This window comes from Sinocyclocheilus anshuiensis, unplaced genomic scaffold, assembly GCF_001515605.1.
Source record: "Sinocyclocheilus anshuiensis isolate Anshui unplaced genomic scaffold, SAMN03320099.WGS_v1.1 scaffold990, whole genome shotgun sequence".
Lineage (NCBI taxonomy): Eukaryota > Metazoa > Chordata > Actinopteri > Cypriniformes > Cyprinidae > Sinocyclocheilus > Sinocyclocheilus anshuiensis.
The window spans coordinates 1,530,390-1,544,310 of record NW_015539926.1 but is presented as its reverse complement, the minus strand read 5'-3'; the positions used below and the strand labels follow the sequence as shown (position 1 = coordinate 1,544,310).

The 13,921-nt window shown below is 38.5% G+C and overlaps 1 protein-coding gene across 1 annotated transcript in view; it reads left to right on the top strand.

Moving 5' to 3' along the window:
• LOC107686705 (phosphatidylinositol 5-phosphate 4-kinase type-2 alpha-like) overlaps positions 1–13,151 on the top strand; it is a 40,857-nt gene extending 27,706 nt beyond the window's left edge. The window contains exons 4-10 of the mRNA XM_016483807.1: positions 4,306–4,458; positions 4,570–4,716; positions 4,804–4,842; positions 10,951–11,064; positions 11,196–11,436; positions 11,913–12,016; positions 13,061–13,151. Of these exons, the coding sequence (XP_016339293.1) occupies positions 4,306–4,458; positions 4,570–4,716; positions 4,804–4,842; positions 10,951–11,064; positions 11,196–11,436; positions 11,913–12,016; positions 13,061–13,141 (879 nt within the window). The 3' untranslated portion in view covers positions 13,142–13,151. The remainder of the gene's footprint in view (positions 1–4,305; positions 4,459–4,569; positions 4,717–4,803; positions 4,843–10,950; positions 11,065–11,195; positions 11,437–11,912; positions 12,017–13,060) is intronic.
• The last annotated feature ends 770 nt before the right edge of the window (positions 13,152–13,921 follow it).

The window sequence follows — 13,921 nt, the reverse complement described above, 5'->3', positions numbered from 1 at the left end:
AAACCGATCCATCTCCCATTCTAAGTTACGTCCTTTGGCTGTTTACGGTTTTATTTCTTTTCTTTTTCTGCTGATGACAACAAAACCCGCCCAATTGGTACTCAAAACTAGCCCAATCGCGTTTTGAGGGGGGTCCACCGGTAAAAATCACGTTCCAGGGGGTAAAATACACGTGTTTTGGAGGGGTTCCCCAAACCGCGGACTTGGCAACACTGTAGCGTGCCAACTTGATGCTTCATCTGAAGACTGCTTAGATGTGTTCGACTTGAAGCAGCGCTGCTTAGACCGATCGGTGTGTGTCATCAAAGTACTGCGAGAGCTATAAGAGAGCGGACGTCTCTTTGTGCTTTCTCTCGCCGTACTTTGATGTCATACACCGATCGATCCGAGTCGAGCACACCTCTTTACTCTTGCGTGTCACATGACCGAGTGTAATCGCAGCCTTTGCGATTGAAAAATCGCGTTTTTTCATATCGCGATATTATCGCAAATGCAATTAATCGTTCAGCCCTAGTCTTTGGCCACTCAAACTCTCTTAATTATTGCCCTGATGGTGGAAATGAGTATTTTCAATGCTTTAGCTGTTTTCTTACAGCCACTTTCTATTTTGTGAAGCTCAACAATCTTGTTCAGTACATCAGAACTATATTCTTTGGTTTTACTCCTTGTGATGGATGATTAAGGGAATTTGGCCTTTGTGTTCCTCATATTTATAATTCTGTGGAACAGGAAGTCATGGCTGGAAAATTTCATGTTCATAATCACCCTGGTGTGTAAAAAAATGTAAATATGAATAGGAATATACTTCAGAGATATTTTACTCATAAGAATTTCTAGGGGTGCCAATAATGGTAGCCAACATGTATTGGAGAAAAACATTTATTTCATAATGTGAGTTTCCCCCCACTTTCAATTGTTTTACTTCAATGAAAGTTTACAATTTTGTGAATTTTTTGAATAAAAGATCAAAAAGATAAATGATACAGAATTATTTTGACGGCCATCTTTGCTCATATTTACCAAGAGTGCCAATATTAGTGGGCGGCACTGTATGAGGTAGCATCATTTTAAAAGTGTAATTATTGACATTGTCAAAATCATGTAAATTAGTAAAATCCATGAGCATTTTTATTATGCATTTTTCTAGTATTAAAATAATGCTGTAAATAAGAATCTGAAAAGAAAGAAACTTCAAATAAATATTTTAACGTGCGTGAATAAATCCAACCACTCCTATAGATTTAAGTTTTACTTTCCATAATCTATCAGGTAGGGTACAAGTGATTTCAAAACATTTCAGCCGGTTTATATATATATCGTGTATATATTATTTATCTCGTATAAGTTGCATTTGGTTGAGTTGCGCTGCAGTAAAGCGCTTTATTGTAGTAATACCGTGATTATCTCTTCAGCACGCTGCGCGAGCAGGACAAACAGCAATGCAGAATATTAATAACTATGACTGGGACTGTCATATACATAACATTATAATGAGAACACTATTGTAATAAAACAAATAAAACACACGTTGTTGCATGAAGAACGCGTCCACAAAAGGAGTTCATTCAGAGCCGCACAGGCACGTTCATGCATTCGGGGCATTTTGTGCAGATAGCCTATAACTTATAGGCTATAAGTCATAATATTAACGTTATGTTGTATAAATAACGAAACGTATTCTATATGAGATAAATGATGAGTTAAATCCCATTGATTAAAAACCTGCTGCTTCATTCTACTGGTCATCATCAGTGCACGCAGCTCAGAACAGAAATGCAGAACATTAATAACTACTGTCATATATATAACGTTATAATGAGAGCACTATTGTAAAAAATATTTTGAATTCTTAGGGTTTCGCTGCCGTTTAATGTTAACTATCTTTTAATCAAAACATAAAACATTATTTACCCCATTTGTATCTGCGAGGCATCCGTTACACATTTTCCCTGTGTGTTAACGTAATTATGACTGTCGAATGTCTGACTTGACTCTTGGTAATGAATTTTGCCCCACCCCCAAAACATATGATTCGTCTATCAGTCGACTATCGGCAAGATTCGAAAATTCTGATTCGACCATGAAAATCCTTAGTCGGGGACACCCCTAATAATTTTATAGAAACTGAAAAATTAAAAGAAAAAAATATTTTTAAATCCTTATACTTGATCCTAGTTCAGGGGTGCCCAAACTCGGTCCTGGAGGGCCGGTGTCCTGCAGAGTTTAGCTCCAACTTGCCTCAACACACCTGCCTGGAAGTTTCTAGTATGCCTAGTAAGACCTTGATTAGCTGCTTCAGGTGTGTTTGATTAGGGTTGGAGCTAAACTCTGCAGGACACTGGCCCTCCAGGACCAAGTTTGGGCACCCCTGTCCTAGTTAATTACTACTGGAAGAGTCATGGGGCCTTAGAATATGATTGTGGAAAGTCCATAACAGCCATTAAAAAGAAAAGTTTGAGAACCCCTACCCTATATAATTATGCTAGTTTAGGACTGCTTTTCATGTTGGTCATAACATAAGTGGGCGGTACTTGGGACCAGACGTTATGCCGCTAGTCAAATGTCTACCTGCATAATAACAAAGCTGTTTTGTAATACAGATCTAGCGTAATCCCGCTATGACTTCCTAGAGTTGTGGTTCCTCAGTCCACCCTGCATCCTCTGCCTCATCATCACTATGTTCAGCCCATCTGTGCACACACTTCCCTGCAGAACAAGCCGTCAGCTGAACAGCTACAAGCCCTAACCCGCATGACTCAGCCTGTGAAACCTTTAGAAATTTCATATCCTGCTTTTGGTTTTGTGTTTAATGGCTATACTTGATGAATATAGTTAGGAAATCCAAGCAAATGTAGAAAATGATGTAGAAAAAGGTTCTGATACTCAGACTGAGAGAGGTGGTAGGGAAATGTGTGGGTGTGTATGTGTTTGAGGTAGCAGACCTTGGGAATGTATGTAGAGTAGTTTGAGCTGCTCTGTGCAGCTGTGTCCTTCACTCACCCTCACGGAGCAGAGACCCTCCGGTCCTTTCAAGTGCATCATGCGTCCACCATGAGCTTTTTGAGTTGTTTTTTTTATAACTGGAACAGACACAAGGGCAGACCACTTCAGTTGGTGAGAGAAAATGGTTGGAAATTGCACAGTGTCTAAATGTCAGTGGTCATGCGTTTGTGGGCAGGGCAATTACGGTAGTGATTTGCACTCCAGATCATCAGAAACTTGCATATCCTTTTGCACGAGTGCCAGTCCTCAGTCATGAGTTCTGTGAATCTCTTTCAGGACTAGAACAGGTTCAGATCCATTTTACCAGTGACTTGACAGTCAAACCATGACATAACTGATTGTTACTACTTAACCTGCCCACAAATAAACATGCATTTATTATTTATTTTTTTTGCTTTGCTTTTTTTTTATTTTTATTTTTTTTTACAACAAATTTATTTTATTTAGCTGCACAACAGTTTTTAAACTTGATGATAAATTATTTCTTGAGCACCAAATCAGCATATTAGAATGTCATCTGAAAGATCATGTGAAACTGAAGACTGGAGTAATGACGCTGAAAATTCAGTTTTACCATCACAGAAATAATTTATATATTAAATTAGAAAACGGTTATTTTAAATTGTAATATTTCACAGAATTTTATTTTTTTCTGTATTTTTGATCAAACAGATGTAGCCTTGGTGAGCTTTAGCTACTTCTTTCAGAAACATGAAAAGAACTTACTGACCTCAAACTTTTAAACAGTAGTGCATGGTATTTGTAAATAAAATAATTTTATTTCAGATAAAATATATAGCGGCTCTGCAACACAACAAATGTTGCCCATCAACTGAATTAAAGAATCACACTGAACACTTTCAGTATTGATAGTTTCATTGATAGGAATTTAGTTTTGTTGCATTGGACTAGACAAATTGAGTTGCTTTTGTTTTGAAAACTACATTTATCATGCTTCCTGGATAATGACATTAGTTGAATTGAAACCAGCAGGTTCAAGGGGCAGGTGCGGGCTGATTTTCTGGCTCAGAACAGCCTTTTACATTGGCATGTGTAACAGTGCCAGATTGGGTGGAAAAGAGAGAAAATTGATGCTTTTTAAATCTATTAATCAATTGCTATAAACATTGGTGTGCTTAAAGAAAATGAGTACATATTTGCAAAGTTAAGAAAATAATTAAAGAAAACAGCAATTTCAACTTCAGAATGAAATAAAAGTGTTAAAAAGTATCACTTAGTCTCATCCATCTTTGTGTGCGTTTATTATGTGTGCTAAGACCTCTTTCCCATGTGTGTTGGCAGAACTCTTTGACCCGCAGCGCACCCCTCGTCAGTGAAGCTCAGGGCCGTAGTGGTGCTCGCTTCCACACCTCCTACGACAAGAGGTACGTCATCAAAACCATAAGCAGCGAGGACGTGGCTGAGATGCACAACATCCTCAAAAAGTACCACCAGGTGCGAACAAGCTCATACATTCCCCATGTTTTACCAATAATTTGTACATTTACATGCACATTTCTTGTGAGCCAGGTATAATGTATTTTTAATGTCTTTTTTTCACTGCAGTATATTGTGGAATGTCATGGTACCACACTGCTGCCACAGTTTCTAGGCATGTACCGCCTCACTGTAGATGGAGATGAGACTTATATGATAGTCACACGCAACGTTTTCAGTCACCGGTTGTCTGTGTATAAGAAATATGACCTGAAGGTAAGGATTATGAAAAATGACTGGCCAAGTCAAACCAGATGACGGTTATGATATAGTTTGACATGTTCCAGTTTTTCTTCTCTGTAGGGATCTACTGTTGCCAGAGAGGCAAGTGACAAAGAAAAGGTCAGTTTCACCCTCAAACACAAAAATCTGATCTGAATGTTTTCAATTTTGACTTTTCCGGTCTTTTTTGTTGGTTTTCTGTGTGTAGAGTGTATGTCGGGTCTCATTGCTTGTGTGTTTGAAGATGATTCTTTCTGTAGTGGCTAATCATTTGTCACTTCAAACACCTTAATTTACTGTGAAGCAGAGAGTGAGTATTAGAGTGAGGCGTGCTGGTTTTAGAGCGTCTGTGTGATTATCGGGTGCACAGATGTAGGCCTAGATCTATCCTATACTTAGGGTGTCAAGGTGAAGCAGAGTCCATGGTGCTTTTTTAAGATACGGAGATTAAAGCAAGAGACTGTAAGCTTCAGTAGCATCAACACTGAAAATAAAACGAATGATTTAATGACAGTGGTTGGGCTGTGTGCCTGTTCACAAGGTACTAGAACTTAACAAAGAAGAAATATTAAAGTTAGCTATGTATCCTTGTAATTTCACATGTCACAATTTGTATAGTCATGCATGGTGTATTTTTGTTCAACCAAAGAAATCCGTGTCTGTGTGTGTGTATATATAGTAATAAGTATAAGTAATCCTACTAGGCCAAGTTAAACTTCTCTGTACAACTCCAGCCCAAAGGCGGCCCATGAGTTAAAATAACAGATGGTCCACTGGTGGTCTGAGGGGCATGAGGTTACCCGACTCCTATTTTAATCCTTTTATTCTGTCACAGGGCCATAGACCCTAATCACTGGCACTTTGGAGGGGGATCAAAGGGGAAATTCTCACATTTTCTCCATTCATAGCTGCATAGGAAAAAAAATCACCAGCTTTGAACAACAGCACTCAAGTTTTTTGGAAACACTTGTTTTTTTGTGTTTTCTTCCACTAGAGATTACACTGCAAAAAAAAGAAAAAAAATTATAAAAACTGAAACTAAATTATAATTAAATATTATCAACTGTCTATAATCAATTAAATGTAATATAAAAAATTATTTTAATAATATATATTCTGAAAACTAGTTTTATGACACAATTTTGCACCAAATTTATCTTGTCGTTAATGATTTTTAGACATTTCTACTGAAAAACGACCCAAAATGCCGATTAGAGAAAGTATTAGTTAAAATTATTTTGCAGCCCATCTCTCATCTGTCACACAGATTTACTGTCACTGTAAAATCGAATGTCTGAATAAATGTTGAGCCTGTTGCTGTTTTGTTACAGACCAAATGTAGCTTTACAAAACAAAGGAGGAGTAGAAAGAAGAGTTCATTTTCTTCATATGTGATGCGATCTGGGAAAACCCGTCGGATGTCGCACTGGGACGTTTTCGGGAAATTCGAAAAATAGGTCGAATGTCAATTTTTTTGTCAAAATTAGGGTTTCATTCAATTATTATTCTATAACATCTTGTCTATCATCTCTGAAAATATCTTGGCAAAATTCACTTGTTTAGTGCAGAAAAATAGCGATTTATTGCAGCAAGCAGAAAAGACTGTGTCTTTCTCTCATGTTAAGAACACGCTGCGGAGGTGCTTTCTCTTAACACCACAAAAACAGTTAACCTATCAAAATAAACCACATAACATATGTAATAAAGGTGTATCAATGCACATTTCCCGCCAGTCCTGTGCAAACTACGGCACGCAAAGTTTTTTAAAATGTATTTATTTTTTTTATATCGCGAGATGGCGGAGCGCAAGAAAACAACACAGTCTGAAGCTGCTCACTTAGACGATCTTGCTCATCTCAGTCTTCTCAATCTTGGTGATGTCAGTGCTAGGGGTGTCGAAATTAATCGTTTCTTCAATGCATCGCGATGCAGACGAGGGCGATTCGGTATCGGTTCAGTAATAGACCATAAACGATTATAACGTACTGACGCTTTTCTGACGTCATTTGTCGCAGTAGCATACATTAGGCGCGTTCGGCTTGAAGCACCGCTGTGCAGAATGATCAGTGTATGACCAAGTATCGCGAGAGCGATAAGAGAGCAGACGGATCCTTATGCTTTCGCGGATGATGTCATACACTCATCCTGCGCAGCGCTGCTTCAAATCGAACGCGCCTAATGGCGGAGGGAGGTGAGACACGAGTGCGAGTAATTAAAAATGCTCCAACTACTTTAAAAGCCGACATCTGGCCACATTTCGGCTTTTATGAACAACCTGAGCACGACCTGGAGAAGACACACGCTGTGTGTAAATCATGTCACGCACAATGAAATATGTAGGGGGTAGGGATGGGCAAATGAAGCCTCTGACTGTTTCGGGAAAAGATTCAAATCTTCGAGTGTCTCGAAAACAGCGCCTTCTGGTGGTTAATAAAAAATACAGCAGCCAAAAGCCTGTGAAAGACGCTCCGTAGGACGAGGCATCTACCACGTATTCCACAGATCGATTCAAGTTACGTGCACAGATAAAAGCCTAACAGTGTTTGTGTTTGTTGAGTTTCTAATAAATTAATTTACCCATTAAACTGTGCAATTTAATACCAGTACGAATATCAGTATGATGTAATAGAAGAATAATGTAGCCTACTCATATGAATTGCATATGGCAAATATTGAATTTTTCTGAAATAATTTGTATTCTTCATATTACTTGTATGACTGGGTATCTAAAATGTAACTGAATAAGTCCGAATTAAAACTTATTCGTAAAGGGGGGGAAAAATTCGAGGGGAAGTCGTGGCCTAATGGTTAGAGAGTCGGACTCGTAACCCAAAGGTTGCGGGTTCGAGTCTCGTACCGGCAGGGATTGTAGGTGGGGGGAGTGAATGTACAGCGCTCTCTCCCCCCTTCAATAACACGACTGAGGTGCCCTTGAGCAAGGCACCGAACCCCCAACTGCTCCCCGGGCGCCGCAGCATAAATGGCTGCCCACTGCTCCGGGTGTGTGTTCACGGTGTGTGTGTTCACTGCTGTGTGTGTGCACTTTGGATGGGATAAATGCAGAGCACTAATTCCGAGTATGGGCCACCATACTTGGCCACATGTCACGTCACTTTTTCACTTTTTTCACTTTATCTGACTGCTTGTATTTATTGACAAAATTGTATAAATGTGAAGTCAAATTGAAAATTGCAGAGGATGCAGTGCATTGTGATGCATTGTGATGCATCGTGATATCGAATTGAACCAAATCGATGACATGATAACCGTAACCGAACCGTGAGACCAGTGTAGGTTCGCACCTCTAGTCAGTGCCCTAAAATATGTTATAATGGACTATTTCACATCCAGAGATGAAAGGATCAGATGATGAAGTTACTAAAGAGGAGGAGTCCGATGACAGTCTGTTATATGAACAGGTGTGCTGCGCTCGCTTTTCTAAATGTAAACTACAAGGTACACTATTCGTGCTATCTAAATAAACATACATGGGGTGATCAAAAGTTCAGAGACTATGCCCATGATAAACAACGGAAAACTGTCCTCTTCAGGGTGACGTTAGTTAGTCTGTTTGTGTAATGATGCAGTATAGCGCTCCTGACAGACGGCGATCGTTAAGTAGAAGTGAAAGTGAAACCCGTCTCACTTTAAACCCGTTTTTCTCAAAATTCCATTCCGGAAAATCATAGCTATCAGCCAAATTCAGATAGCCATAACTTTAGTTACGTTCAAGCTATGGACAAAATAAAAGGGCTTGAACGTAACAAAGAAAGGGCTTGAACCCAGCTTTCATATGGTATCAAAACCTAAAAAAGGAAATTTCACCATGTGTTGGGTTTTCCTAGATCACATCACATATGCTCTGTTAGTTTTCTAAGAAGAGCCTTTTTTTTTATTGTGCCTGTACATGTGTTGGTACAAATGTGGACTTTGAAGTAGCTTTCTCTGAAATATTTGCAAATCAAATATTTATGTGTTCTGGTTTTGCTTAAATGTGTAACTTTATTATTCTCACAATGACTTGTATCATTGAGATACTTTTGTGAAGTTTATAGCCACAAATACTTTTTCACTTAAATGTAAGTCAAACACTCTTGTAAAACAAGCTTGAGCCGTTTCTCACTAAACGCACATCAGATTATCCTCTTTCTCGGGTTTAGAGTTCTCATCTCAAGCCATGGTATTCTGGCAGTTACCCTAGGTTTTTAATAGGGCTGTGTATCACCAGCAAAGTCACGATACAACAAACTTTTTAGCGCTGCCCCGCAGTTTTATCAACTAAATAGCTTAATCGCTCAAGAGCTACATTATCTTTCTCAACAAGGAGCTGGTAGCATCATTGTTTCTAAAGGAATTAAAGCCACAGCTTTACTGTTAATAGAGAAACGCGGCAAAACGGTGGTAATTCATACATACACAGCCCCTCTCTCTCTCTGTCGTAAATGAACAGCTGATGAATTACACTTTTCTGAGAATAGAATGTTGAAGTGGAGATCGCTAAACTGCAAGCTAAAACTAAAACCAGTGTTTTCAGAAAGCAAGCGTGTTTATCCACAGTGGAGAGAGAGAGTGTGTGCACATGGTTGCCAGGTTGACAAAGATAAGTAACACACTTAGTAGATATTTCCGTATTGCGCAAGTGTGAAGCTCTGTTTTGGGGATTACGTCTCTTTATATCAGGCAACCCAGTTGTGTTCCTCTGCGGCCAGATTAAACCTTGTTGTAGCCTATATATGCTCTAGTCATTCTTTTTTAGAAACCTCGCACTTTTCTACTCAATTTTAAATGTTGTAAAATTGTAAACAAATTAAGCGTGGTCCACTGCTGCACACGTGCCACAATATCGATACAGGGCCAGCTGTATCGATGCTCGTATCGTCAAATCTCTGTGACGATACATCGTCGTATCGATATTTTGAACACAGCACTAGTTTTTAACTATGTTTTGTTTGTTTGTTTTAGAGGCAATGGTTAAAAGTAGATTTAAATATTTTTCTTTCTTCTGCTATTTTCATGTTTTCAACATGAAAATAGCATTAGAAGCTGTCATAGCATTAAGAAACAAACAAATGAACTAATAATAGGCATATACTATAATATGATTCAGTCCTCCAGCAAGTTAAACATTTCTCCTTTCGCTCAATGCCTGCCTACACTCTTAGAAAAAAAAACTAAAAGGTACGAAAGTACGAAGCTGTCACTGGGGCAGTACTCTTGAGGTACAAAAGCTAAAAGTTACATCTTTGTACCTCATTTACCCATAAATGGTACATATTAATATACCTTAAAGGTACTTTTCAAGTAGCATTCACAAGTCATTTTACTTTTATAATGTGACATATTTCTGAATGAAACCAGACATTAAGTGTATGAAATAAAAAATAGGCTCTTTGACAGGTGTTTGGAAGGTAGGGGTTAAAAAATAAATAATGTGCATTAATCTTTAATGGATGCAAACCATTTAATCAGTGCCCTCCCATAGATAGGTGTCTGTTCACTTACAGTGCTTTCCTCGACCAAACCTATCCCTAATACTCTTCAACCCATTAATAGGGCACACTTCGGCTATCTATGCCCTAGATTTCACAATGATATGATAGGTGTATGTTTGCTTTTCAAAGTTGGGAAATCTGCAAATGGTAAGAGGTTGTTAAAGTCCATTAATAAGGTTTTTACTGGAGTCTGGAGCAAGGATACCAAATAAGCTAATTACGCAGAATTGCTGGAGTCAGTTCATTCTGGAGGTTTAAATCACCCCAGAGGAAATATTTCCACCTGCATTCCTTTTCAATAGTTCGAGCGAGCCATAAAAATGTATTACTTAATTATTGAATAGTGAGTAATTACTTAACAGCCGAGTTCATATTGAGTTGTAGCTGATTTTTGTGATGTCAGTGCAGCGTCATTAACGCTATATATGAAAGCTCATTTCAATTGTAGGCCATTCTGAATATCTCTAAACACAAATGTAGATCAGCAGCTAGTTAAGCTGTTGCCTCATTTGTTCATTTGAGGGTACATGCAGCTGAACATGCCAAACAGGCTTTTTCTAATGAAACTAGAGCACCCCCTGCTGCGCCCTGTGATATTACATGACATGACCAGCATGTCAGGACCTGAATTCATTTTGATGTTAATGATCAACCTCTTTTGAAGCTCTTAAAAGTGTCTGCAAGTGCAAGTAAGCTTCTTTAACACACTAAATGTTGTTTCCCTCTTTTCCACCAGGCTAAAGAACTCCCCACGTACAAAGATAATGACTTTATCAATGATGGACAGAAAATATACATCGATGAAGAGAGTAAGAAAACCTTCCTTGATAAGCTACGAAAGGACGTGGAGGTAAATGATTGAGAAGAATTCGCTTTTTCACTCTGTCTGCCTGCTACGGATACAATGACTCATTTATCTTGAATACTCACTTTGTCACTTCCTCTTTCTCTCTCTTTTTCCTCCCTCATCTCTCTGTCTAGTTCCTTGCTTTACTGAAGTTGATGGACTACAGTCTTCTGGTTGGGATCCATGACGTGGAAAGGGCAGAACAAGAGGAGTTGGAGAGTGAAGATAATGAAGGAGAAGAGGAAGGAGAGAGTGATGGAGGCATTATCGGCACTCCTCCTGACAGTCCCAGTAACACTCTGGACAGCGCTAAACCACTCTTGCCGGGAGACTTCGACCCCAGTATTGACGTCTATGCCATCAAAAGCCATGACAGTGAGTGGGGCAGGAAGCATATGTGTTGTCTTATTGAAATGGGTTCTGTGCATATATTTCACTGTATATGATAAATACACTTTTTAACATATATATATATATATATATATATATATATATACTATATACCAAACCTTAAAGTCAGCATGAAATCAAAATTGGCCCCATTTCCTCTTTTAATGCATGTCCCTGTGGTTATTGTGAACAATTCATCCATGCATGATATTCTTAAAATAAAAGCGTTTATTAAAATTTTATACGTTGATGTCATCAAGAGAGGTAGGTGGTGAAAATAATTTTAATAATCAAACATTCCATTCTGCCTCCATTCTGGTACGTAATGGGCACCTTCCACAATCCAGTCAATTCTTGATTGATGAGCTAAGACCCATCCCACTTTTTCTACAATATGTCACATTATGAAATTTGTTGCAAGTTCTGTTTTCATAAATGATGAATGTAACTTTTTCCTCCAGATTCTCCCAGAAAGGAGGTCTATTTTATGGCTGTTATTGACATCCTGCAGCATTATGATGCCAAGAAAAAGGCCGCTCATGCAGCCAAGACAGTAAAGCATGGGGTGAGTGCTATGATTTTTTCATTTAAATTTCATTTTTCTTAATATTCAGAATTATATCACTGTAAAATTATTCTGCTAAATTTACTCTAAAAAACTAAATTCACTCTAAAAAACTAAATTCACCATAAAAACACTGTGACGGTGTTTCCAGTATTACGGCATGGCATATTGGTGCGTATATACAACTTATTACTATGTATTTCGTTCTTCAGGTAACTTCAATATTGACATTGTAACTTCAAGTTATATAATGTTAGTAAACCAATGTACTTGAACTACCAAAATCTGCTTTTTACTTTACAGTGTACCAGTTACTACCATAATAATGCAGGTGGTAAAATAAAATGCCACATGATGACTATGACCAATAGTCATGTGTAGGCGGTGCACAGGGTCCATACACTCAAAGACAAAAAAACAATCAGGGTAACACACATAATTTAAAAATAATGCAATAAACATAAACTAAATAAATAGAAAATGTAAAACAAATCTCACACATAATTAAAAAAAAATGCAATAAATATAAACTAACCAACAGAAAATGTAACACGAAACACTCTAATGTACATGACTGATAACAAAAATATGAAGAAACAAAACTATTTGAATAAAATATAATCATGTATGATGTGTCCCACAGGGACTTCTGGGCTTGTCTTTTCACTGCTCACCATAAATTATATAACTATTCGTAATTTTTACTTCCAAAAAACACAATTTTTATTGTCTTTTGTGATGTTAAACCATGTACAGTCTTGCACAGTATATGGTTAATTAAAAAGTTAATTTTTTGCAAAAAACATTAAAACTTTTTTTTTTGTCAGTGTATGGTTGTATAGAAGAAACATTATCAAATAATGAAAAAATACTTCTAAAATTACCACTACATTTTTGAGCTTGCACCAGGAGTACAGTACAGAGGGCAACTTTGCGTATTTCTCCCAAGCATCTCATTCATCATTTATGCTCTAAAGTGTATGCATGACTGAAACCTTTTATAGCTTTTATCAAGACATCGACCTCATGCTTCTTTCATCTTAGGCTGGGGCAGAGATTTCCACCGTGAACCCAGAGCAGTACTCCAAGAGATTCTATGACTTCATCACTACCATTCTGCCCTAGTCCGAGACAGCTGAGCTGAGTCCACAGGGATGAAGAGGGAGGCCAGCAGAGGGGTGTTGAACACTCACTCGCCCGCTCTGCCACAGGGGGGCACCCCTACAGCAGCTACAACAACCATTCGTTTACATTTGATTTTCATTTATTCTCTTTCTGTTTTGTGGGACCATGAGAGAGTGATGGAAAAGGACAACAGTTATAAATTTTTGGGGGGATAGGGCTTTTCACTGCTTTCTTATGCATGCCCCTTAATCTTGTTTGTTCCATTTGACATTTTTCTTGCCTTTTAAAGTGGAAGAGGACGGAGAGAGGAAAGAGAGCTCATGTGCTGGTCTGTGGCTCAGTTAGTAGAATTAGGTCTCTGAAAAAAGGAGGCCGAAACACAACTTCTCAATCGTTCTCTTACTGAATCATTCATCAAATCCCTAGCCGAACTCACTTCACGCAACCCTTGGCTGCCCGCTCTGCTTTACTCCACCGGGGTCAACGGCTTTGCGGAAAGGCACCTGAAGCACTTGACACCACGGCACCTGCTAACTCTCCTTACTCGCGTGGTCCTCTTCATTCTCTGGGCAGACTAACCAGAAACGCTCTTTGAGCCATTTACAAAAGGAGGACCCTAGCTTGCCTTGTGTGGACAGACAGCTGAATCTGACTATTTTGCAGGTTCCTTCAGTGTTCTGAGGCAAATGCGTTTGAAACGATGGCGAAGGTTCCGGGAGGGTTTTTTTTTTTTTGGCACCTGAAGCACTTGACACCACGGCACCTGCTAACTCTCCTTAC